Source organism: Halichondria panicea, chromosome 14 (genome assembly GCF_963675165.1).
Source record: "Halichondria panicea chromosome 14, odHalPani1.1, whole genome shotgun sequence".
Lineage (NCBI taxonomy): Eukaryota > Metazoa > Porifera > Demospongiae > Suberitida > Halichondriidae > Halichondria > Halichondria panicea.
In genome coordinates this window covers 707,967-733,820 of record NC_087390.1, presented here as the reverse complement: position 1 = coordinate 733,820, position 25,854 = coordinate 707,967, and the positions used below count along the sequence as shown (strand labels likewise).

At 42.2% G+C, this 25,854-nt stretch overlaps 3 protein-coding genes across 13 annotated transcripts in view; 2 read left to right on the top strand and 1 right to left on the bottom strand.

The window, feature by feature from the left end:
* Positions 1–25,854, top strand: part of LOC135347253 (formin-like protein 2) — an 83,312-nt gene that overhangs the window by 14,707 nt on the left and 42,751 nt on the right. For 2 of the 3 annotated variants that reach the window (XM_064545144.1, XM_064545146.1), the window contains exons 8-12: positions 24,275–24,323; positions 24,493–24,560; positions 24,703–24,880; positions 25,141–25,281; positions 25,496–25,691. The exons of the other annotated variant lie outside the window; for it this stretch is intronic. In XM_064545144.1, the coding sequence (XP_064401214.1) occupies positions 24,275–24,323; positions 24,493–24,560; positions 24,703–24,880; positions 25,141–25,281; positions 25,496–25,691 (632 nt within the window). The remainder of the gene's footprint in view (positions 1–24,274; positions 24,324–24,492; positions 24,561–24,702; positions 24,881–25,140; positions 25,282–25,495; positions 25,692–25,854) is intronic. 3 annotated transcript variants of the gene reach the window in all.
* LOC135347248 (uncharacterized) overlaps positions 411–25,854 on the top strand; it is a 35,393-nt gene continuing 9,949 nt past the window's right edge. The window contains exons 1-5 of one of the 2 annotated variants that reach the window (XM_064545138.1): positions 411–669; positions 718–867; positions 964–1,239; positions 1,488–1,553; positions 1,773–5,218. In XM_064545138.1, coding sequence (XP_064401208.1) covers positions 426–669; positions 718–867; positions 964–1,239; positions 1,488–1,553; positions 1,773–4,993 — 3,957 coding nt within the window. In that variant the 5' untranslated portion in view covers positions 411–425 and the 3' untranslated portion in view covers positions 4,994–5,218. Of the gene's footprint in view, positions 670–717; positions 868–963; positions 1,240–1,487; positions 1,554–1,772; positions 15,498–15,624; positions 15,901–16,856; positions 16,923–17,143; positions 20,101–25,854 lie in introns of those variants that run through there. The other variant, XM_064545139.1, reaches the window with a different exon arrangement.
* Positions 5,195–25,854, bottom strand: part of LOC135347268 (probable serine carboxypeptidase CPVL) — a 45,665-nt gene continuing 25,005 nt past the window's right edge. For 2 of the 8 annotated variants that reach the window (XM_064545173.1, XM_064545174.1), the window contains 5 exons: positions 10,500–10,749; positions 8,776–8,921; positions 8,365–8,467; positions 7,479–7,594; positions 5,195–5,455 (listed from right to left, as the gene is read on the bottom strand). In XM_064545173.1, coding sequence (XP_064401243.1) covers positions 5,315–5,455; positions 7,479–7,594; positions 8,365–8,467; positions 8,776–8,921; positions 10,500–10,668 — 675 coding nt within the window. In that variant the 5' untranslated portion in view covers positions 10,669–10,749 and the 3' untranslated portion in view covers positions 5,195–5,314. Of the gene's footprint in view, positions 5,456–7,478; positions 7,595–8,364; positions 8,468–8,775; positions 8,922–10,499; positions 11,350–11,657; positions 11,804–14,118; positions 14,674–20,500; positions 20,728–23,174; positions 23,329–23,396; positions 23,458–23,591; positions 23,786–23,884; positions 23,918–24,009; positions 24,170–25,854 lie in introns of those variants that run through there. The other 6 variants (XM_064545178.1, XM_064545177.1, XM_064545179.1 and 3 more) reach the window with 6 other exon arrangements.

Here is a 25,854-nt window from a genome sequence, read left to right as displayed (position 1 = left end):
ATCAAATCTGCACTGAAGAAGTAAGCTTCAACCACAACATTAAATCTTGGAGCTGGCACAGTTGGTCTATTCTTGATACTATCATGAAGATGACATCTCAGAGACATGCCCGTTATCTCTCAAATGATCTGGACGACGATGTTACCCTGGTTTTCCCTAAGCCTAGTTGGCAGCTCAGAGCCAGCCTTGCCTCTGTGTTGATCACCCCTGTCCTCTACCAACTCTACCTCATTATGGTCACCATCAGATACATACTCTTCTTACAAACTTTTTCCTGTAAGTCAGTGAAGCATACTCACCAATAATTGCATAACATTTCTCAACATACACTAATTATACCGAGCATATTAATACCGAGCATATTAATATAGGCCACATTATGCTTAAAGGACAGTTTAAACAGCCATTAGTGCATTCACGGAGTCATGACCACAATTGTGATGTCACAGCACATGAATATATCTATGCAACTCTACACAGCACCCCCACGTCCTGCTTGCCCTGTGGTTGACTTGAGTTGGACCGGAGTGTTTCCTTGTGAGCTGGGATGGAGGGGGAGTGCACTGGTCGTTCTCATTCTGTCAGCTGTGTTTATCACCTGCTACTCACTCATCACTGCCTGCTTGGTGAGATGGAACCCTCGGAAACAATGGAACTCAACCACATCAGGTAATATTTACTGCCACAATAATTATAAACGTCACTCTTACTTTCTAGTTTTTGATACTCAAGAAAAGCCGATCAAGTTCCAAGTGAGAGCTCAGAGCTCTAATCGGCCCCCCACTCTCAGTCTGTATATACTGTTACTGATATTCCGCTTACTGTTACAGTCAGGAGATGTAGAAGCAAACCCTGGACCAACGTTTAGTAAGCAGTCTCTTTGTACAAACTGCTGTCAGTTGTTTATAGAGTATGCTTAAACCATGTGTGTATTCACTTACCATTCACTGGTAATTTTTGTAGGCTCAATTCTTACTCTCGATGATTTGAATTCTGTTTACAAGAACCTGATAAAAGCTGCTGGAAACTGGTTCAACCTGGGACTTGATCTGGGATTAGGTTTTGACACCCTCAATAATATCAGTGATAAACATCGAGATAATCAAATTCGTCTATGTGAAGTGCTGGCTGCTCGCTTGAAGACTGGCCCTCTCACTTATTCTGAAATATGTCAGAGTCTCAGAGCACCAACAGTTGAACGGAATGATGTCGCTGAGGCTATAGAGGAGGCATGTACAGGTATGAATAGTCATGAGGCTAACCTTGACCAGTATTTCTATGGATAAATATCAGTATACCGTAGCCTAAAGCCGGGAACGTAACTAAAATATGTAGGACAGTTGTGAGGCTACTGCAATATAGACTACACTGTAAGCATTTCTATGAATAGTCAACAGCACTTAACTATGTGAATGGATAGTCCACCTCGTCACGAACACTTATATATTATCTTTATGTACTTTAGTCAATTGTATATTTAATTATAGCAGATGACGATACTTCACCTGGGCCATCTAAGAAGAAATTGTCCACACCGACTCCTGGACCAACCAGTGAGTTAGCTAATCGGTATAGTTTGTGTGAGTGGTGATAGAGTAAAGGACACACCTCAAGGATTGCTGTATTTGTTCATGTAAGACTCTGGAAGTTTGGGGGTGGAAGCGCAGTCCTATTTGTTGTATTTCTCACAGTTTACTTAGTTTGGAGGGCCCATTATTGAAGATTCCACTGTATTATTACCTTCGCTTCATGATTATTCTTTTATACTGTAGAATCCAAGTCCGATAATCATTCCACCATCCAACCAGATGAAGCAATAGGAATTTATCGATCATACTTAACTAGTATTTACGATACAAGATCTCTCCCTGCTGATGACAAATATCCTCTCCAGTGTGTTAAGCATTTTGTTAACCTAACATGTGCTGATGTAAGTAAACATTTATCCAGAGAGGAAATCGAAGAGTCTTGGTCAGAAATAGTTCAAGGCAAGCTGGATAGATTTCCAAGAGAGAGAATCACAATGGACCAGATAGCTTCCAAAGTAAAAGGCAAATTCTCTAAATTAGTTGTCGTTAAGGGGGCCCCTGGAGGAGGTAAGACGACTTTGTCATGGGAACTGTGCAGACGATGGGCTAATGGTGAAGTTTGGACAGATTACTCCCTCGTTGTATTGCTCCGACTTCGAGATGAGAATGTTCAGGAAGCTGTAGAATTAGTTGATCTATTTCAATGTGAAGATACTGATGATTCCAAAAGTGTTTATTCTATTATCCGAAAGAATCATGGGCAGAGCATACTTTTCATTTTGGAAGGCCTGGATGAATTGCCACCATCCCTTAGAGAAAAAGACTCCATATTTATGAAGCTAATAACCGGACGTCTCCTGCCAGCTAGTACCGTGCTTGTTACCACTAGGCCCTGGGCTGTATGTGATCTACCTGTTACTTGTAGCTCAAGAGTTGATCAGTTCATCGAAATCTTAGGTTTTTCTGGCGAACAAATTAAAGAGTACATTGATCTAATGATCAAAAATCGAGAGGCTCCACCAGGACTACGTCAATACATTATCTCTAATCCACGTATCTCTAGTGCAATGTATAACCCTCTTCATGCCAGAATTGTAGTTGATGTTTACAAAAAAAATTGTCACAAAAAAAACAGCGTCTTTCCTAACACAACAACTGAACTATACACTGCATACTGTCAAGTTTTAATTGAAAGATATTTACATGACAAACCAGAGAGTGATTGGAGTGACGAGCTTAGTGAGTTACCTTGGTCACTTCAGATACATTTTGATAAACTCTGCCAAATTGCGTACAATGGAATATCCAAAGAAAAACAACAGTTGGTTTTTTTCAAGGAAGATGTTGTTGATACTAACACACTCGGATTCATGAACAGTGTACATCCTTTATATAAGAAAAGCAACAGTTCTCCATCTTATAATTTCCTTCATCTAACACTTCAAGAGTTCCTCGCTGCATTTTATATCTGGAAAAAGAAAACCCCACACGAGCAGTTGATCTTGTTTGAAACAAAGGCTGATAAAGGATCATACAAGATGGTTCTATTGTTTTTAGCTGGATTGACTAAACTGAATGACCCATGGACACAGTGTGTACTTCCAACTCCTAACTTGTACTATGAGAAAGGATCGTCTAAAGCCGAGAGAATGTGTGAAGAATTCTCAAGTGATCAAATTCTGTGGATCTATGAAAGCCAAAATGTGCAAGCCATGAAGGACTTGTATTGTAATGTGCTGTATGAACCACCGCTAGATGATGATATTGATCAGTTTGCACTTGGTTATGTCGTAGCTTCTGCTCATTTCAAAGTAACTGTAATGGACATATTCGCGTTTAATGATAGAAGATTTGGTGTTGTGGATAGATCAATGATATTAGCAGGAATCAACAAAGTTTTGCCTTCTTTTACTCTAAGTGTAAGGCATCTGAAAATGTCTACCACATTCAAGATTCCATCTGCTTGGCATACACTCACTGATAGGATACTACCAGAATTAGAAAGCGTCATAATCAGTAATCCAAGATCAGGAGTTATTAACGATGAATTTGATAGACCTGAGGTTCCATGTACATTAAAAATATTTGACACTATAGAGCTATCTCCAAACTTAAGTGTTGTAGAGCTAGATTTTGGCATCTCAAGAGACACTGTGATACGAATACTTGATATTTTGAAGCCAAAACACTGCTTGAAAGTTTTGAAATGTGCTCAAGTATCGCCAGCTGATGAAGAGTTGTTGTCTGACTTCATTGCACATTCTAGTATTGAAATGTTGGTGATTCCTATTACTGTACAAGCAATTTCTATTATTGTCTCACCCATCACAGATACTGATAATTGGTGTATTTCAATTGGATTGAACGTGACTGAGTTAAAAAGGAACAACACGAAAATCTTACCACATTTACTGTCTGAACATTCGTTTACCGATAACGAAGCAAAAAGAATATTTTCAACAGACAATGAGGTTTTTTCAGAGTCTACTATCAGAAACTTAATTTCAATATTAAGCCACTGGAAACTAAGCTTACAATATCTGCGATGCTCTTCCCGTGTTAACTTGACCCCCGCACAATCTGAGCAGCTTTTTAGTACTCTACTCAATTGTCCGATACTTAAAGAACTCGATATCCAAAGTGAAATAAAGGGCCAATTTGAATATTTCTGTACCCCCCAGCACTTGCAATCACTAACTTTGTTATGTCCTGATAATGTCTGTGAAGTTTTACGTTCTCTCAAAGACAATCGATTACATTCCATTAAAAGCCTTAAACTTACATGTAACCTTGACTGCGATTTTGATGAAGCTATTGGTGAGTATCTACAGACTGACACATCTCTAGAGGAATTGACACTACATTATATTACACTGGATTATAGGGATTTGAAAAGTAGCCTGAGTCATTTCATGCAGGGACTGCAAGTTAACACATGTCTAACTAAGCTAACTATTTCACCTGATGTTTACTCATATTGTGATTCAATTATTTGTATTATTCATGATTATGAACTAACTACTTATACTTCATATAAAGCGGTTGATTTCGGAACGCTTGAACTGGCCCAAGTGTTTCAACTTAATACAACTCTACAATTCATTGAACTTGCGTTTTGTATACGGTTGCCAGGGGATCTACTACCTGTTTTGGAAGCATTGAGAGAAAACAATACAGTTAAACACCTGAAACTCCGTCTGTATGTGCCACAATTCATTAAGTTCATATCGCACACTGTTACCACTGAAGAGGCTGAAGCTGTGGGAAATGTGTTAGCCAAGAACAAGACTCTAGAGGTGTTTCACCTCAATTATGCTGAGATCACCGACTACTCCCCAATTGTCAGGGGGCTGTTGGAAAACAAAACACTGAAAGAATTCGGCACTTCTGAGAATACAAAAAAGAACATTGTCACATGTCCCGAGTACGTTGATGTCAGACGAAGAATTCTGTTTATTGACTAGTATGTATGACTCCTGTTTTATGTTATGATCTAGTTTGTATACTAAATCTTATAAGTCTTCCCAATCGGTGGCTATCTTTCTTATACATGTACAGTATATTTTTGTGTACCATTGGGCAGAGAGTATAAACTCTGTACAATAATTATACACTCCATAATTATTTATGTCTCTAATAGCAATTGTTTTTGATCGTTTCGTTGATTTGGTAATTAAAATCTTCTCTTCAAACAACATATTAAATGACATGACTATAATTATACATTTCATTTTTATCCTTATACTTGAAGCATGATCATTTCCAGACAACATAATTATAATAGGCTATTGCATGTTCACAAAGTTCTGGATGAGGTTGAGTGCTCTCTCCGGCTGGTCAAACGGGAGAATGTGCCCACCCCCTCTCACGACCACCTGCATAAACTTGTTCACTGTCCTCACATACCCGACAACATCATCTCCTATCTGTGAAGGGAGAAATGTGTGTGTGGGGGTTAGGGTTAGGGTTAACCTGAACATAACAAAATTAGAAACCTTTAATCTACTTTAATGTGTGTGTGTGTGTGTGTGTGGGGGGGGGGGTGAGAACAAGAATATGTGTGTGTGTGTGGGGGGGTGAAAACAAGAATATGTGGGTGTGTGTGTGTGTGGGGGGGGTGAGAACAAGAATATGTGTGTGTGGGGGGGGGGGTGAGAACAAGAAATGTGTGCGTGTGTGTGGGGTGGGGGAGAGAACAAGAGATGTGTGTGTGTGGGGGGGGTGAGAACAAGAATATGTGGGTGTGTGTGGGGTGGGGGTGAGAACAAGAGATGTGTGTGTGTGGGAGGGGGGGGGTGAGAACAAGAAATGTGTGTGTGTGTGGGGGGGTAAGAACAAGAGATGTGTGTGTGGGGGGGGGGGATGAGAACAAGAAATGTGTGTGCGTGTGTGGGGGGGGGGTGAGAACAAGAAATGTGTGTGTGTGTGTGGGGGGTGAGAACAAGAAATGTGTGTGTGTGGGGGGGGAGGGAGAACAAGAAATGTGTGTGTGTGTGTGGGTGTGTGTGGGGGGGGGGTGAGAACAAGAAATGTTTGTGTGCGTGTGGGGGGGTAAGAACAAGAAATATGTGTGTGCGTGTGGGGGGGGTGAGAACAAGAAATGTGTGTGTGTGTGTGTGTGTGTGTGTGTGAGGAGGGAGTACAAGAAATGTGTGTGTGTGTGTGTGGGGGGGAGGTAAGAACAAGAAATGTGTGTGTGTGGGGGGGGAGGTGAGAACAAGAAATGTGTGTGTGTGTGTGGGGGGGGGAGAGAACAAGAAATGTGTGTGTGTGTGTGTGGGGGGAGAACAAGAAATGTGTGTGTGTGTGTGTGTGGGGGGAGGTGAGAACAAGAAATGTGTGTGTGTGTGTGGGGGGGGGTGAGAACAAGAAATGTGTTTGTGTGTGGGGGGGAAGGGTGAGAACAAGAAATGTGTGTGTGTGTGTGGGGGGGGGAGGGTGAGAACAAGAAATGTGTGTGTGTGTGTGTGTGGGGGGGGGGTGAGAACAAGAAATGTGTTTGTGTGTGGGGGGGAAGGGTGAGAACAAGAAAGGTGTGTGTGTGTGTGGGGAGGGTGGTGAGAACAAGAAATGTGCTTGTATGTGGGGGGGGTTGTATGTGGGGGGGGATGGTGAGAACAAAAAATGTGTGTGTGTGTGTGGGGGGAGGGTGAGAACAAGAAATGTGTGTGTGTGTGTGGGGGGAGGGTGAGAACAAGAAATGTGTGTGTGTGTGTGTGGGGGGGAGGGTGAGAACAAGAAATGTGTGTGTGTGTGTGTGTGGGGGGGGGGTGAGAACAAGAAATGTGTGTCTGTGGGGGGGGGGGGTGAGAACAAGAAATGTGTTTGTGTGTGGGGGGGAAGGGTGAGAACAAGAAAGGTGTGTGTGGGAGGGGGGGGGGTGAGAACAAGAAATGTGTTTGTGTGTGGGGGGGAAGGGTGAGAACAAGAAATGTGTTTGTGTGTGTGGGGAGGGGTGAGAACAAGAAATGTGTTTGTGTGTGGGGGGGAAGGGTGATAACAAGAAATGTGTTTGTGTGTGTGGGGAGGGGTGAGAACAAGAAATGTGTTTGTGTGTGGCGGGGAAGGGTGAGAACAAGAAATGTGTTTGTGTGTGTGGGGAGGGGTGAGAACAAGAAATGTGTTTGTGTGTGGGGGGGGAAGGGTGAGAACAAGAAATGTGTTTGTGTGTGTGGGGAGGGGTGAGAACAAAAAATGTGTGTGTGTGTGTGGGGAGGGGGTGAGAACAAGAAATGTGTGTGTGTGTGGGGGGGGGGGTGAAAACAAGAAATGCGTGTGTGTGGGGGGGGGGGGGTGAAAACAAGAAATGTGTGTGTGGGGGGGTGACAACAGGAAATGTGTGTGTGTGTGGGGGGGGGGGGTGAAAACAAGAAATGTGTGTGTGGGGGGGTGACAACAAGAAATGTGTGTGTGTGTGTGGGGGGGGAGAACAACATACAAACTAGCAACCTTTAATCTGTCCACGTCTTCAGACTGAGAGCCATAGCTGAGACTGCCGACGTGAATGGCTCGTCTGATGTCAGTGGTGTTGATGAAGGGAACGTAGTAGTTAAAATCAGGGGAGGCTGGACGAATAAGAAATATTGCATGTGAAGAACTGTCTTAAATAATCAATTTGCATGACCAAAATGTCAGCAATTGCCCTCTACAGTTCTTATACTGTAACTAAATTAAATGCAGTGAAACTTGTCTATTGTGGTCAGCCTATAATCAGGCACCCTTTCCAATACAGCCAGGTTAACAAGCTTCAGAGTCTCCATAGCATGTGTTTGAACCAGACCACCTCTTTATTATAGCCACTGTTGGTCTGCCCTTGCAAGGGGTGACAGCTATAGATTGGTTTCCTTACACAAGTATACACACAGAGGGAGAAACGAATCACCCCAGGGCATGACATTTCAACACCACCCTACAATACTTAAGTCAGTGTTTCCCCCAGTGTAAAGTTCAAACAGGGTGGCAGGCTAGACTATGGCTTGGGGGAGGGGCAGCATGTATTACTGCTAATCTTTCTTGCCATTATTTGCCATGCACACAGCTTCTCAATGTCCTCTAACACAGTACATGACCACAATAGAGATAATTGTATAGTCCAGGACTTCCCCAAATTCAATCCATACACACAACTTAACTTGTACAGATTCCCTAATTCAATTAGCTACTCAAACAAGAGCCCTTTAACCAAACACTGGTTAAGTATGTACCAACATAAGATAAATAATACAGTAGAATGTTCAGTACACTACGTATAGGTAAAAAGAGTATATACCACTCCAAACAGGACTGTATACTTCTATCCAACACTTTCTGACATACTCTATCAACATACGTGTACCTAGCGAGGTCCTGAGAATGTTGTAGTAGTTGGTGGATCCAGTGATGTTGTACAAGTACGTAGGATACGGTATCAGATCTCCGTTGAGCAGAGCATCAAAAATCTGCAACAGTCGGCACAAACATGTTATACCTACTTTGAGAATGTGAAATGGATTTTGGATGCTGAGCTTCTGTGAATTGGCCACCGAATAAACCGTAACAGCTGCGTTGAGTAATAGCTTAGACAAGCACAGAGCTGGCTACAATGTTCACTAACTGCTAGGTACTGAACCCTGGTGGACGAGAGGGGGTACGTGATGCACATACATTGTAGTTAGTCAGTGGCTTCAGTAGTTGGTTCCTGTACAGGTACTGAGTACTAGAGTTGCCTCTGTGACTAGAGTTCTGATGCTGTGTATAGTGTGTGTACCTTGAAGCCATCGTAAAACCATTCAGCTTTGATGTACTGCACAGCCGTGTTGGTCCTTGAATAAATGTAAGCGGCTTGGTTCTCGTCAGCCATTCGAAACTGGAACACAAGGTCAGCATACGCATTCATCATCACTTGCGTCCGTCCTTGTATGTGTGTGTGTGTGTGTGTGTGTGTGTGTGTGTGTGTGTGTGTGTGTGTGTGTGTGTGTGTGTGTGGGTGTGTGTGTGTGTGGGTGTGTGTATGTGTGTGTGTGTGTGTGTGTGTGTGTGTGTGTGTGTGTGTGTGTGTGTGTGTGTGTGTGTGTGTGTGTGGGTGGGTGTCTTATCTGTATAAATGTAGGTTGTTTTTGTTTGAGGTGATTTTATGATAATAAACCTCAGGAATTGTCTAGAGGTTTTGTGGTGGTGATGGGAGTGTTGGGAATGGGGAACAGGCATTAAACAGGTGTGTGTGTGTGTGTGTGTGTGTGTGTGTGCGTGTGTGTGTGTGTGCGCGTGTGTGTGTGTGCGTGTGTGTGTGTGTGTGTGTGAGTGAGGGGTAGCAGCAGAAATAAGAATTGCTTTTTATCTCTCAAATATGAAAGGTTTCTTTCTAAGCTTTCAGAAAATCAGAAAAACGTTGAAATTGGATACCTGGAATTCAAGTTATGGCAGATGAAAGAGTCCCCGAACCATTGAATAAACGGAGGGGGGTTGTAGTTAAACATACATGTATCTTTCAACAGCCATAACTTTAGTACGTTAAGTTTAACTAGAGCACTAAGTGCTAACCCTCGGCTGTTCACATAAATCAGAATTAAGGGTGTTATGTAAGCAGGCTAAGCAGCAAGTAACGTACGGGAGCAATTAAAGTCTAGAGGCTGAAAGTTTTGAGAATGGAGTTTAATAGTGCACTGTGGACTAGGATCACAGCAAAGTCAGCAAAGAAGCCTAGAGTCTCAGTATAGCTCCTGTGGGGTATGCTCTGGGGCTAGGATAATAATTATAAGCAACAACCACAATCATAATTTTAGCTTTCTATTAGCGACCCTGTTCCATTGTTCTTGGTACGGGATCACTTCAGCTGTAAATAAGTAGGGTACCTTGAATAAAGGCCGCGTGTAGTTAGTTAGCTAGCTGCCAACGTGCAAGTTTAAGTTTCTTAGTTTTGCTCGCTTATATTCGACAACGAGGCTTTATATTAAAATTCTGCAACTACGTATTAACTTGTTGGGTGAAGGCTATCCATGCTGTAAACGCAGAAGCAGACTCTTGTGCCACACACAAACAAACAAACCAGATGACTACTATACCCGCTGGCCACGGCACAGCCTCGGGTAATTATGCATAGTACTATGATAAAGCTATACAGCTATTTTGAACAGACTGACTGACGCTTACCCTCCCCTTATTGGGATCAGTGTCAAAGTATGAGGTCTCAAAGGGGAGGACAGCAAACCAAATGAATTTATTCCTAAGTATGTGAATAATGGCCTTGACCTTCTAACACAAGATACGCACTAAAATCTATCTATAAGTACGAAAATGAGAATATGTGCCTTCAACCAATCACATCACAATGATTGAGTAACTTTAAAAAAAGGTTTCGGACCAAAAAACCATATTTGCTAGCAATTATACTGTAGGGAAGCACCCTACTATTGATGACTCCTCACTAAATTAATATACTCGACTCCATGGCTTAGTAGTTTCACACCCTCACACCCCACACCCCTCACACACCTGTCGTGCAGTACTCTAGCCCATCGGCCACAGTGAAGGCCAACTGCAGCACAGGGTCAGCACCAGCCTCCATGATGTGGTAGCCAGAAATAGCATTGTACTGAGGCATATGCTGCACACAGAGAGAAAGGTACGTACTATGGTGTGGAATGGTCTGATCTACAACCATATGAACAGCCAGACGACTGACGCTTACCCTCCCCTTATTATGCCTCGAGGCCTAGCCGCACGAGGGATACGGTAAAGCTGACTGTGTGTGTGTGTGTGTGTGTATTCCAGCTGTAACTGATCAACAGTTGCAATGCAACAAAAACTGACAGCTTCTATAGGCTTCTAGCCACGATCTCTTGGATTTTGGTTCGTGGATTAGCAAACTAAAGCTTCTTCACATTGAAGGCTGTTGCAGTCTCTTCAGAATCTTTCATAGCATCATCTGTTCACACAAACTTTCTATTCAACATATGAGTTAGCCTTGCACTAAAGCGCTAGAGATAATTGTATAGTCCAGGACTTCCCCAAATTCAATCCATACACACAACTTAACTTGTACAGATTCCCAAATTCAATTAGCTACTCAAACAAGAGCCCTTTAACCAAACACTGGTTAAGTATGTACCAACATAAGATAAATAATACAGTAGAATGTTCAGTACACTACGTATAGGTAAAAAGAGTATATACCACTCCAAACAGGACTGTATACTTCTATCCAACACTTTCTGACATACTCTATCAACATACGTGTACCTAGCGAGGTCCTGAGAATGTTGTAGTAGTTGGTGGATCCAGTCATGTTGTACAAGTACGTAGGATACGGTATCAGATCTCCGTTGAGCAGAGCATCCAAAATCTGCAACAGTTGGCACAAACATGTTATACCTACTTTGAGAATGTGAAATGGATTTTGGATGCTGAGCTTCTGTGAATTGGCCACCGAATAAACCGTAACAGCTGCATTGAGTAATAGCTTAGACAAGCACAGAGCTGGCTACAATGTTCACTAACTGCTAGGTACTGAACCCTGGTGGACGAGAGGGGGTACGTGATGCACATACATTGTAGTTAGTCAGTGGCTTCAGTAGTTGGTTCCTGTACAGGTACTGAGTACTAGAGTTGCCTCTGTGACTAGAGTTCTGATGCTGTGTATAGTGTGTGTACCTTGAAGCCATCGTAAACCGTTCAGCTTTGATGTACTGCACAGCCGTGTTGGTCCTTGAATAAATGTAAGTGGTTTAGTTATCGTCAGCCATTCCAAACTGGAACACAAGGTCAGCGTACGCATTCATCATCACTTGCGTCCGTCCCTGTGTGTGTGTGTGTGTGTGTGCGTGTGTGTGGGTGGGTGGGTGTCTTATCTGTATAAATGTAGGTTGCTTGGTTGAGGTGATTTTATGATAATAAACCTCAGGAATTGTCTAGAGGTTTTGTGGTGGCGATGGGAGTGTGTGTGTGTGTGTGTGTGTGTGTGTGTGTGTGTGTGTGTGTGTGTGTGTGTGTGTGTGTGTGTGTGCGCGCGTGTGTGTGTGCGTGTGTGTGTGAGAGGTAGCAGCAGAAATAAGAATTGCTTTTTTATCTCTCAAATATGAAAGGTTGCTTTCAGAAAGTCAGAAAAGCGTTGAAATTGGATACCTGGAATTCAAGTTATGGCAGATGAAAGAGTCCCCGAACCATTGAATAAACGGAGGGGGGTTATAGTTAAACATACATGTATCTTTCAACAGCCATAACTTCAGTACGTTAAGTTTAACTAGAGCACTAAGTGCTAACCCTCGGCTGTTCACATAAATCAGAATTAAGGGTGTTATGTAAGCAGGCTAAGCAGCAAGTAACGTACGGGAGCAATTAAAGTCTAGAGGCTGAAAGTTTTGAGAATGGAGTTTAGTAGTGTACTGGACTAGGATCACAGCAAAGTCAGCAAAGAAGCCTAGAGTCTCAGTATAGCTCCTGTGGGGTATGCTCTGGGGCTAGGATAATAATTATAAGCAACAACCACAATCATAATTTTAGCTTTCTATTAGCGACCCTGTTCCATTGTTCTTGGTACGGGATCACTTCAGCTGTAAATAAGTAGGGTACCTCGAATAAAGGCCGCGTGTAGTTAGTTAGCTAGCTGCCAACGTGCAAGTTTAAGCTTCTTAGTTTTGCTCGCTTATATTCAACAACGAGGCTTTATATCAAAATCTGCAACTACGTATTAACTTGTTGGGTGAAGGCTATCCATGCTGTAAACGCAGAAGCAAACTCTTGTGCCATAAACAAACAAACAAACCAGATGACTACTATACCCGCTGGCCACGGCACAGCCTCGGGTAATTATGCATAGTACTATGATAAAGCTATACAGCTATTTTAAACAGACTGACTGGCGCTTACCCTCCCCTTATTGGGATCAGTGTCAAAGTATGAGGTCTCAAAGGGGAGTATAGCAAACCAAATGACCTAAGTATGTGAATAATGGCCTTGACCTTCTAACACAAGATACACACTAAAATCTATCTATAAGTACGAATATGTGCCTTCAACGAATCACATCACAATGATTGAGTATAATAGAAAGAAAAATTGCTAATAGGCAAATTTTTTTGGGACAGCCCTACTCTTGGTATGCTGGCTTGTAATTGTGCAAGTATACACCAGAAACCACATGTACTACCAAAAGCAATGAATAGATTTGTGGTAAGACTAGATGATGGATGATGACCAATTATCCTCTAGCAAAAGACTGTCTAGATATTGTTGGGTCTAGTACTCAAACTCCCTCTCTTCCCTATTTACCCCTCTCTTTTGGGGGGTAAGCTTCCGCCCCCCGCCCCCTACTAGATGAAACCCTGATTAGTCTGGCGCACACACCCCTTATTGGGATCAGTGTGAATACATTCAAAGTATGAGGTCTCAAAGGGGAGTACAGCAAACCATTATTCCTAAATCTATGAATATAATGGCCCTGACCTTCTGATCTACAACCACACTTTGAACAGACTGGCTGGCACTTACCCTCCCCTTAACCATATTTGCTGTAGGGAAGCACCCTAATATTGATGACTCATACACTCCATGACTTAGTACTTTCACACCCATACACCCCTCACACCTCACACACCTGTCCTGCAGTACTGTATAGCAGGTAAGTTTCGTGGGGTAAAAATTCGTTCAACTCGAGAAACGGTGGTATTTGTGAGTAAAAATTTTGTTTAGTCTCGTGGCTGCACAGTATTCCTACGTTCCGATAAGCCACGCCTACGTTAAAATTTCGTGGAGGTCAGCCTGCCCACGAAAATAACGAATATTTTACTCCACGAAAATTACCCGCTATACGGTACTCTGCCCATTATGATGTCATTGTTTTACTAAGCATATACGATGTTATCCAAAGCCCCCAGATACCGGGGGATATTAGAGCGCATGCGCAAGCAGTCGATACCAGGCCCATCAGTGTTGTGTACAAATTCGGCCAAAAAAATACATCTATTAGACATTATACTAAGGCTAAGGGGGTGGAGACACGCCACTACAGTCTTCCTACCATACTGGTTTATATAATCCTTCACTGAAGGAGATTAAATTTATGTATGTATGCATGGCGGTATATCTTTTTAGTACGGTAGAAACTGTGACTCACATTTGATGGTGTGATAGGCGTGCTCCCTGGGGAAGGTGAAGCTCTTGCCCAGTTTGTTGACTCGGTATTCCTGACACAGTTTCACTGGGAGCTGTTCAGTAGAAGCAACTTCAGCCAACAACGAGAGCACCTTCAACCATCTATGCTCCAACCAACTCCAAGCTAAATTGTTGTATACGGTAAAGATCGCAAGAAAGAGTATCTTTGCAAAAAAAGGGGAGGGTCTCGTAGTCAAAAGGTCAAGGCTAAACAAAGATTTATTTGGCATAAAGTCTGCACTGAACGCTACAGAAAAAGCTTCTCAGCAACTATTTGTCTTGACTCTTGGAGCTGCACAGTTGCATGGTCTTCTGACAGAACCATGAAGATGACATCTCAGAGACATGCCCGTTATCTCTCAATTGATCTGGAAGATGATGTTACTCTGGTTTTCCGTAAACCTAGTTGGCAGCTCAGAGCCTGCCTTGCCTCTGTGTTGATCACCCCTGTCCTCTACCAACTCTACCTCATTATGGTCACCATCAGATACATACTCTTCTTACAAACGTTTTCCTGTAAGTCAGTGAAGCACACTCACCAATAATTGCATAACATTTCTTATCATATACACGTTGGTATATATAGAACATAATTATTAATAAGCCACAATATATACTTAAAGGGTCAGTTTTAAATACCGTTATAGAGGGTGATTTTCGTGGAACAAAATATTTTTGATTTTCGTGGTTAAAGGTCTGACCACAAATATTTTATCCATGAATGAAGCGACCTTGCCTATACCTTTGCAAGCTCAACCACGAAAATATTATATTACCTACGAGATGTCTTAATAATTATTGCTGAACCACAAATATTTTGTCCCCTGAAAATTACCCACTATACAGTAGGCATTAGTGCATTCACGGAATCTCGATCATTACCCATAATTGTGATGACACAGCACATGAATATAGCACATGAATATATTTATGTAACTCTACACAGCTCCCCCACGTCCTGCTTGCCCTGTGGTTGACTTGAGTTGGACTGGAGTGTTTCCTTGTGAGCTGGGATGGAGGGGGAGTGCACTGGCCGTTCTCATTCTGTCAGCTGTGCTTATCACCTGCTACTCACTCATCACTGCCTGCTTGGTGAGATGGAACCCTCGGAAACAATGGAACTCAACCACATCAGGTAATCAATTGAATATTTACTGCCACAATAATTATAAACGTCACTCTTACTTTTTAATACTCAAGAAAAGCCGATCAAGTTCCAAGACTTAGTGAGAGTTCAGAGCACTAATCGGCCCCCCACTCTCAGTCTGTATATTCTGTTACTGATATTTCGCTTACTGTTGCAGTCAGGAGATGTTGAAGCAAACCCTGGACCAACGTTTAGTAAGCGGTGTCTCAGTCTGTTTATTCATGTATGCTTATATAACATACACATTGCTCATCAGCTATTTCATAGAACATACATGTGTAAACCATGTGTACGACATTGTACTTATCATTTGTTTTGTAGCCTCAATTCTGACTCTCGATGATTTGAATTCTGTTTACAAGAACCTGATAAAAGCCGCTGGTAACTGGTTCAACCTGGGACTTGATCTGGGATTAGGCTTTGACATCCTCAATAATATAAAAGATGAACATCGAGACAATCAAACCTGTCTACGTGACATGATAGCTGCTCGCTTGAAGACTGGCCCTCTCACCTATTCTGAAATATGTCAGAGTCTCAGAGCATCGACAGTTGCACGGAATGATGTGGCTGAGGCTATAGAGGAGGCATGTACAGGTATGAATAGTCATGACGTAACTTACGACCACGCTAAAAGTATTTCTATGAATAGTCAATAGTACTAAGGCCTTCATACAGAAAAAATGGACAGGGGTGCAAAATCAACATTTCAGAAGAATGGGGGGGGGCGGAGGCGATTAACATACATGGCCATCTAGGGGGGATCTGAGGGCATGCCCCCCCAGGTATTTAAACTGTCATATATATCGCATCTGGTGCTTTCTTATAAACTATGGTGTCAGTGTTATAAGGTTACCGTATATAGCGGATATATGTTTCGAGGGTATACATTTTCGTGGAAATGCCTTTAGAAAGGTTTTCGCAGATTTAATTTTCGTGGAATAGGGCCTTTTTGCAGCATGCACGCATTTAATATTAAATTCACGGTTTTAATGTTCACGGTTCATGCCTTATCCGTGAAAACCACGAACATTTATACCCTCGAAATACACCCGCTATACGGTATGGTTTGCAAATAGGGGAATGTAATAAAAACGCAGAAATTTAATTGAACTACCTTAGTTTCAATTGCCTGCACTGAATGGTACTATGAGTTGTCAGATAAAAGCCATAGACTGAGCGACACAAGCCTTTCTAGCTCACTTAATGGAAGTCGCTCTTAAATTGCCCTCTGTACTTACAAATAGAAGAAATTGTGGACATTTGGAGTAGAAGAATAGTAGCTTCGTATAAAGAAGGCATTATATTGGTTGTTATTAAGGCAGAGCTCTTTGTTTGGTTGGTGTGACACAGGCAGTGTGTTATAGCCATACAAAATTTACAATTGCCATGCAGGGGGGGCACTCGTTCCCCCCTTCTATGAAGCCCTGGTACTTAAGTATAATTATGTGAGTGGATAGTTCACTACAACCTATATATAATATTATAGTCATGAACTTATATAATACTATGTACTTCAGTCATTTGTATAGCGATGTTTTACTTACTTTCAGATGACGATACTTCACCTGGGCCATGTAAGAGGCAGAAATTGTCCACAACGGCTCCTGGACCAACCAGTGAGTTAGCTAATCAGTAGTTTGTGTGAGTGCATGGTGATAGAGTAAATGACACATCCCAGGGATTGCTGCATTTGTTCATGTAAGACTATGAACGTTTGGGGTTGGAAGCGCAGTCCTATTTGTTGTATTTCTCACTGTTTACTTAGTTTGGAGGGCCCATTATTGAAGATTCCACTGTATTATTACCTTCGCTTCATGATTATTCTTTTATACTGTAGAATCCAAGTCCGGTGATCATTCCACCATCCAACCAGATGAAGCAATAGGAATTTATCGATCATACTTAACAAGTATTTACGATACAAGATCTCTCCCTGCTGATGAAAAATATCCTCTCCAGTGTACTAAACACTTTGTTAACCTGGAATGTGCGGATGTAAGTAAACATTTATCCAGAGAGGAAATTGAAGAGTCCTGGTCAGAAATAGTTAAAGGCAAACTGAATAGATTTCCAAGAGAGAGAATCACAATGGACCAGATAGCTTCCAAAGTAGAGGGCAAATTCTCTAAACTAGTTGTCATTAAAGGGGCTCCTGGAGGAGGCAAGACGACTTTGTCATGGGAGCTGTGCAGACGATGGGCTAATGGGGAAGTTTGGACAGATTACTCCCTCGTTGTATTGCTCCGACTTCGAGATGAGAATGTTCAGGAAGCTGTAGAATTAGTTGATCTATTTCAATGTGAAAATACTGATGCTTCCAAAAATATTGTTGCTACTACTATCATACAAAATCATCATGGGCACGGTATTCTTTTCATTTTGGAAGGGCTGGATGAGTTATCACCATCTCTTAGAACAAAAAATTCTATTTTTATGAAACTAATATCCGGACGTCTTCTGCCAGCTAGTACCGTGCTTGTTACTACTAGGCCCTGGGCTGTATGCGATCTACCTCCTACTTGTAGCGCAAGAGTTGATCAGTTCATCGAAATCTTAGGGTTTTCTTCCAAACAAATTCAAGAATACATTGATCTAATGATCAAAAATAAGGAGGCTCCACCAGAACTACGTGAATACATTAACTCTAATCCACGTATCTCTAGCGCAATGTATAACCCTCTTCATGCCAGAATTGTAGTTGATGTTTATAGAAAAAATCACAAAATAAGCAGCGTCTTTCCTAATACAACAACTGAACTATACACTGCATACTCTCGAGTTGTGATTGAAAGGTATTTAAATGACAATCCAGCGTACTTAGACAGTGATTGGAGTGGTGAGCTGAGTGAGTTACCTTCATCACTTCAGTTACATTTTGATAAGCTCTGCCAAATTGCGTACAATGGAATAACAAAAGAAAAACAACAATTGGTTTTCCTCAAAGAAGATGTTGTTGATGCTAACACACTTGGATTCATGAACAGTGTACATCCTTTATATATGAAAAGCAACAGTTCTCCATCTTACAATTTCCTTCATCTAACACTTCAAGAGTTTCTCGCTGCATTTTACGTCTTGAAAAATAAAACCCCACACGAGCAGTTGATTTTGTTTGAAACGAAGGCTGATGATGATGGATCATACAAGATGATTCTGTTGTTTTTAGCTGGATTGACTAAACTGGATGACCCATGGACACAGTGTGTACTTCCAACTCCTTACTTGTACTATGAGAAAGGATCGTCAAAAGCCGAGAGAATGTGTAGATTCTCAATTGATCAAATTCTGTGGATCTATGAAAGCCAAAATGTGCAAGCCATGAAGGACTTGTATTGTAATGTGCTGTATGAACCACCGCTATATTATGATATTGATCAGTTTGCACTTGGTTATGTTGTAGCTTCTGCTCATTTCAAAGTAACTGAAATGGACATGTTCAAGTTTAATAAAAGTTATGTGGATAGATCAATGATATTAGCAGGAATCAACAAAGTTTTGCCTTCTTTTACTCTAAGTGTAAGGCATCTGAAAATGTCTACCACATTCAAGATTCCATCTGCTTGGCATACACTCACTGATAGGATACTACCCGAATTAGAAAGAGTCACTATCAGTAATATTATTGACGTTGAATTTGATGGGCCTGAGGTTCCATGTGAATTAAAAATATTTGACACTATAGAGCTATCTCCAAACTTAAGTGTTGTAGAGCTAGATTTTGGCATCTCAAGAGACACTGTGATACGAATACTTGATATTTTGAAGCCAAAACACTGCTTGAAAGTTTTGAAGTGTGCTCAAGTATCGCCAGCTGATGAAGAGTTGTTGTCTGACTTTATTGCACATTCTAGTATTGAAATGTTGGTGATACATTTGGTACAAGCGCGTTTTAGTAAGGACTCACTTACCACAGATGCTTATAATTGGTGTATTTCAATTGGATTGAACGTGACTGAGTTAAAAAGGAACAACACGAAAATCTTACTGTCTGAATATCCATTTACCAATGATAAAGCAAAAACAATGTTTTCAACAGAAGATGTGGTTTTTTCAGAGTCTACTATCAGAAAATTAATTTCAATATTAAGCCACTGGAAACTAAGCTTACAATATCTGCGATGCTCTTCCCGTGTTAACTTGACCCCCGCACAATCTGAGCAGCTTTTTAGTACTCTACTCAATTGTCCGATACTTAAAGAACTCGATATCCAAAGTGAAATAAAGGGCCAATTTGAATATTTCTGTACCCCCCAGCACTTGCAATCACTAACTTTGAATTGTCCTGATAATGCCTGTGAAGTTTTACGTTCTCTCAAAGACAATCGATTACATTCCATTAAAAGCCTTGAACTTAAATGTAACCTTGACTGCGATTTTGATGAAGCTATTGGTGAGTATCTACAGACTGACACATCTCTAGAGGAATTGACACTGCGTTATAGGAATTTCAAAAGTAGCCCGAGTCATTTAATGCAGGGACTGCAAGTTAACACATGTCTAACTAAGCTAACTATGTCACCTATTAGTATAGTTTATAATGAACCGCTTAATTTCGGAACGTTTGAACTGGCCCAAATGTTTCATACAACTCTACAATTCATTGAACTTAGGTTTTGTAAACAGTTGCCAGGGGATCTACTACCCGCCTTGGAAGCATTGAGAGAAAACAATACAGTTAAACACCTGATACTCTGTCTGTATGTGCCACCAATCAGTAAGTTCATACCGTACACTGTTACCACTGAAGAGGCTGAAGCTGTCGGTAATGTGTTAGCCAAGAACAAGACTCTAGAGGTGTTTTACCTCATTGCTGAGATCACCGACTACTCCCCAATTATCAGGGGGCTGTTTGAAAACAAAACACTGAAAAAATTCCTCACTTCTGAGATTACAAAAAACAACATTGTCACATGTCCCGAGTACGTTGATGTCAGACGAAGAATTGTGTTTATTTAGTAGTATGTATGACTCCTGTTTTATGTTATGGTCTCGTTTGTATACTAAATGTTATAAGTCTTCCCAATCGGTGGCTATCTTTCTTATACATGTACAGTATATTTTTGTGTACCATTGGGCAGAGAGTATAAACTCTATACAATAATTATACACTCCATAATTATTTATGTCTCTAATAGCAATTGTTTTTGATCGTTTCGTTGATTTGGTAATTAAAATCTTCTCTTCAAACAACATATTAAATGACACGACTATAATTATAGATTTTATTTTTATCCTTATACTTGAAGCATGATCATTTCCAGACAACATAATTATAATAGGCTATTGCATGTTCACAAAGTTCTGGATGAGGTTGAGTGCTCTCTCCGGCTGGTCAAACGGGAGAATGTGCCCACCCCCTCTCACGACCACCTGCATAAACTTGTTCACTGTCCTCATACACCCGGCAACATCATCTCCTATCTGTGAAGGGAGAAATGTGTGTGTGGGGGTTAGGGTTAGGGTTAACCCGAACATAACAAAATTAGAAACCTTTAATGTGTGTGTGTGTGTGTGTGTGGGGGGGGGGGGGACGGGATGAGAACAAGAAATGTGTGTGTGTGTGGGGGGGGGTGAAAACAAGAAATGTGTGTGTGTGTGGGGAGGGGTGAGAACAAGAAATGTGTGTGTGCGTTTGGGGGGGGTGAGAACAAGAAATGTGTGTGTGTGTGTGGGGGGGTGAGAATTAACAAGAAATGTGTGTGCGTGTGAGGGGGAGGGAAAACAAGAAATGTGTGTGTGTGTGTGGGGGGGGTGAGAACAAGAAATGTGTGTGTGTGTGTGGTGTATGTGTTGGGGGGAGGGAAAACAAGAAATGTGTGTGTGTGTGTGGGGGGGGGGGGTGAGAACAAGAAATGTGTGTGTGTGGGGGGGGGAGGGAAAACAAGAAATGTGTGTGTGTGTGTGTGTGGGGAGGGGTGAGAACAAGAAATGTGTGTGTGTGGGGGTGGGGGGGTGAAAACAAAAAATGTGTGTGTGTGTGTGTGTGTGTGGGTTGGGGGTGAGAACAAGAAATGTGTGTGTGTGTGGGGGGGGGGGGTGAGAACAAGAAATGTACGTGTGTGTGGGGGGGAGGGATGAGAACAAGAAATGTGTGTGTGTGTGGGGGGGGTGAGAACAAGAAATGTGTGTGTGTGTGGGGGGGGGGAGAGATGAGAGAAATGTGTGTGTGTGTGGGGGGTGAGAACAAGAAATGTGTGTGTGTGTGGGGGGGAGGGAAAACAAGAAATGTGTGTGTGTGTGTGTGGGGAGGGGCTCGAGAACAAGAAATGTGTGTGTGCGTTTGGGGGGGTGAGAACAAGAAATGTGTGTGTGTGTGGGGGAGGGATGAGAACAAAAAATGTGTGTGTGTGTGTGGGGGGGGGTTGGGGGTGAGAACAAGAAATGTGTGTGTGTGTGGGGAGGGGTGAGAACAAGAAATGTGTGTGTGTGGGGGGGAGGGATGAGAACAAGAAATGTGTGTGTGTGTGTGGGGGGGGGAGGGATGAGAGAAATGTGTGTGTGTGTGTGGTGGGTGAGAACAAGAAATGTGTGTGTGGGGGGGTGAGAACAAAAAATATGTGTGTGTGTGTGTGTGTGTGGGGGGGGTGAGAACAAGAAATGTCTGTGTGTGGGGGAGAACAAGAAATGTGTGTGTGTGTGTGTGTGTGTGTGTGTGTGTGTGTGTGTGTGTGTGTGTGTGTGTGGGGGGGGGGGTGAGATGTACCCAGTGGATCCACACTGAACACTAGTTAACCACTAGCCCTACAGCTGTCAGGGTGTCATACAGGGGGGGGGGGAAAGGGGGGATATCCCCCCCCTTTTAATTATGACTGAGTGTCCATAGCTGGGTATTGAAATAACAGTTGACCTTTTTTTAGCAACATTTTCTGGTTACTTTTCTCATTTCCCCCCTCTACTTCAAAATCCTGTATGACACCCTGGCTGTGTACCCAGTGGGTCCACACTGAACACTAGTTAACCACTAGCCCTACAGCTGTGTACCCAGTGGGTCCACACTGAAGACTAGTTAACCACTAGCCCTACAGCTGTGTACCCAGTGGGTCCACATTGAACACTAGCTACTTACAGCTGTGTACTCATATAATTTTGTGTTGAGGTTGCATGACCATCATAATTATGTCATAACTTTGTCATACTTCACTGAAATTCAAAGTTTCATATACCATTGGATTCCTTGTTAAAAAGCACTTCTATCTATAACACTGTAGAGCTGGTAAACTCCAACCAACTAAAAGTTAGCATTTTCCACAGAAGTTCTGGCATACTTGTCCACCATAATTGACCACATAATTTCTGGGCTAAACTCACAGGAATACACTTTTAGCCAACCACTATAATTATGTAGCTATACACCTACAGTGTACACAATGGGAATAGTCAACCCTCATTAGTCAACCACTAGCTACACCTACAGTGTACACAATGGGAATAGTCAACCCTCATTAGTCAACCACTAGCTACACCTACAGTGTACACAATGGGAATAGTCAACCCTCATTAGCTAAAGTCTCTATTTGGGTTGGGTTGAGTTGCCCAGAAGTTATGTGGTCAATTACGGCTTTATGTAGTGGACAAGTATGCCAGGAACTTCTATGGAAAATGTAAACTTTTAGCTGGTTGAAGCTTATCAGCTCTACAGCATATAGATAGAAGCGCTTTTTAACAAGGACTCCAATGGTATAGAATTCAGTAAGTACACGTATAACAATAAAAGTTGTGACAATTATTACGAAGGTCAACCTCAATACAGCTACCTACAGTGTACACAGTGGGACCACACTGTGCACTAGTCTAGAGTAAAATGTTTGTTCAAGTGAGGTGAAAAGGTTGTACGGTTGAACCTAATAAAGCTATACAATGTAACGTACGCCATGCTCTCCTGGTCCAGTGCACAGGCACCCACAGCATTGGTGGTGTTGATGAGGAGTGGTTGATTAGCGCCTGTGAGTAGCTGAACGAGAAGGGCTACCCCACCAATCAAGAAGCACACTCTCCCAGAGCTCCCACCATATTCACCAGAACCTGCATCACGAGGATCATTCATTGCTGTAGCTAGATTGTAAACAGGTTTATACAGTTCATTGTAGTACCTCTTCAGGTTGATTGCCCAACAGTGATACCAGTTGCTCAACTGCTTTTAACTCTTTGAACCTAAAGCAGACAAAAAATTAATAGTAAATCAACAATTAGATATCTCAACGTATAATTATGTGTGTGTTTGTTCATCACACACACACAGAAAGCTGCCATTCTATAAATGCTCCAGATATACATAGCTAGCTCACTTTATGACATTTTCCTTGCTCTTGCTACACTTCCAGACAGCCCCAGTCACGGCTATGAGGAGGTCCTTGTTATCAGTGACCTTGAGTAGTGCAGCCAGTGGTGAGAGTCCATCATGAGAGTGTACCAGCGATCGTGTCACCTCCTCCTCCGCACTAGTGTGTGTGAAAGCAATTTTGAGCAACCACTCCGCGATCTGAGTGTGTGAATAAAATTATGGTAATTAAATTTTAGCTCGTTGTGGTAATAATTGTGGTATACACATCGATCACACTGCACACACACGCCCACTCACCACTGTCGTCTGGTGTTAACGTGTCATCTTTGTCTGCACAGAGAGGTATCAGTGTGTTGTGTGTGCAAGGTGATGAAGTTCAATTATTATACAGTTTATTTAAAGACAGATCATCTACTCCTCACCATCTAGTAAGGACTTGGTCTCTTCTTTCTTCCCTTTATCATCCATTTTAATGGCCACTCACTAGCCTAGTTAGAATGAATAGCTAGCTACCTTAGCTGTAAAGAAGTCATAATTATGATCAAAACAAACCAAGCTCCCAGTACAAGCCGCCCTCTTTAGTGGTGCAGTTTGGGGATTCCCCTGAAAGAGGGGTGGGGCTGGCCTTGCAGCTTTGATGTTGGCATATGACGTCATGACACCCTTGTATGCACATTGTCTAGTTAGCTCCAAGAGAAGCACGAGGCTGCAGAGTTCCAGTCACTCAAGAGAATTGGTGAGAATCCGTCTAGCTAGTATAAGTCTAAATACTTTATGGGTTTGAGAACTCTCGATGATCTGTTTAAATTGAGAGAACTGACACCAACAAAAAATACTTGCTCTGAGATTCTGCATATATAAATCATCTTGTTGACTACTTTTCTCCATTGCCTTCTCCCTCCTAGCTGACCTGGAGAAGAAGTTATCAGATTTGAACAAAACTGTCAAGGAGGCACAAACTGGAACATTACCTGTACGTTGACTGTTGAAGCATCTGTAGTGCGTGCATGTACACACTGTAGTACATATATAAATATGAAATTAGACAGATGTATGGTTGGTTTTGTACAAATGCACTAAATTGTTATAATCATGTATGTTATTTTCTTCCACAGCCTTCGTCAGATGCCCCTCCCCCTCCTGGAGCACCCCCTCCTCCCCCACTCCCCGGAGGTGCCCCACCCCCTCCACCACCGCCCCCTCCTGGACTGCCGGGTGCCCCCCCACCACCACCCCCTCCACCAGGGGGGCCGGGAGCACCACCACTTCCACCCCTGGGAGGAAAATTTGGAAGTAAGTCAATAATTATCATTATCAGTTGCTTTTTGAAGTAGCCAACTTTTTTCTGAAGAAGAAATTTTTATTATCTAATTAAGTTACTAGCTGTATCTTAAGTTTCAAACATAATTATAATTTCAGCTCAGAATTTGTTTAGTTATCAGAATGTTAGAATCCTACTGTCTGTACTCATCATACATATAGTTATGCATGTAGCTGTAGAGCTGATAATACACACTGTATGTACTTGTCCCTCTCTCTCCCGCTGTCCCCAGTCCGCGGGGGTAAGAGGAAGATTGAGACCAAGTATCGACTGCCCCTACTCAACTGGTCCAGTATCCCAGCTACCCAGATCGCAGGCACTGTCTTTACTGAAATGGACGATGAGAAAATCATCAAACTGATCGATTTTACCGGTGAGGGGTGGTCATGTGATTAGAGTGTGAAAATTTTGTCATTTGTACGTCTTTTAATATTTCATATATGTCTTCACGTATTGCAGTATGTACTTGTTTATAACTATCGAGCGATCCAGTACTTTGTTTATTTTTCGAAAACAATGGAGACCGGAAACTCCAAGATCGGTATCACATAGCTCTACTGTTCAATTGGTTTTTTTCTCTCACTCAGAGTTTGAGGAGACCTTCAAGCTGAACACACCTGCTAATAATGAGCCTGACGGAGAGGGAGTCAAGCCAGAGCCCACCCCCCGCAAGAAGACGGTGCAGAAGGAAGGGCTACTGGACACCAACAGATCTCAGAACGTTGCCATTGCACGGAGGAAGATTACGTGTTCTTCAGAGGAGCTCAAAGATGTCATCACACAGTAAGTATGGTTAGCTACAGTAGCAGGGGATCTGAAAACAAATTAATGTGGAGTTTACAATTGATATACAAGCAGAGGAGGTCCGACAGGCGCGGTGCAGCTCAAGTAATTAGCCTCTGATTACTCTCAGCAAAAACATACGATGTGGGAGGATAATTATTAT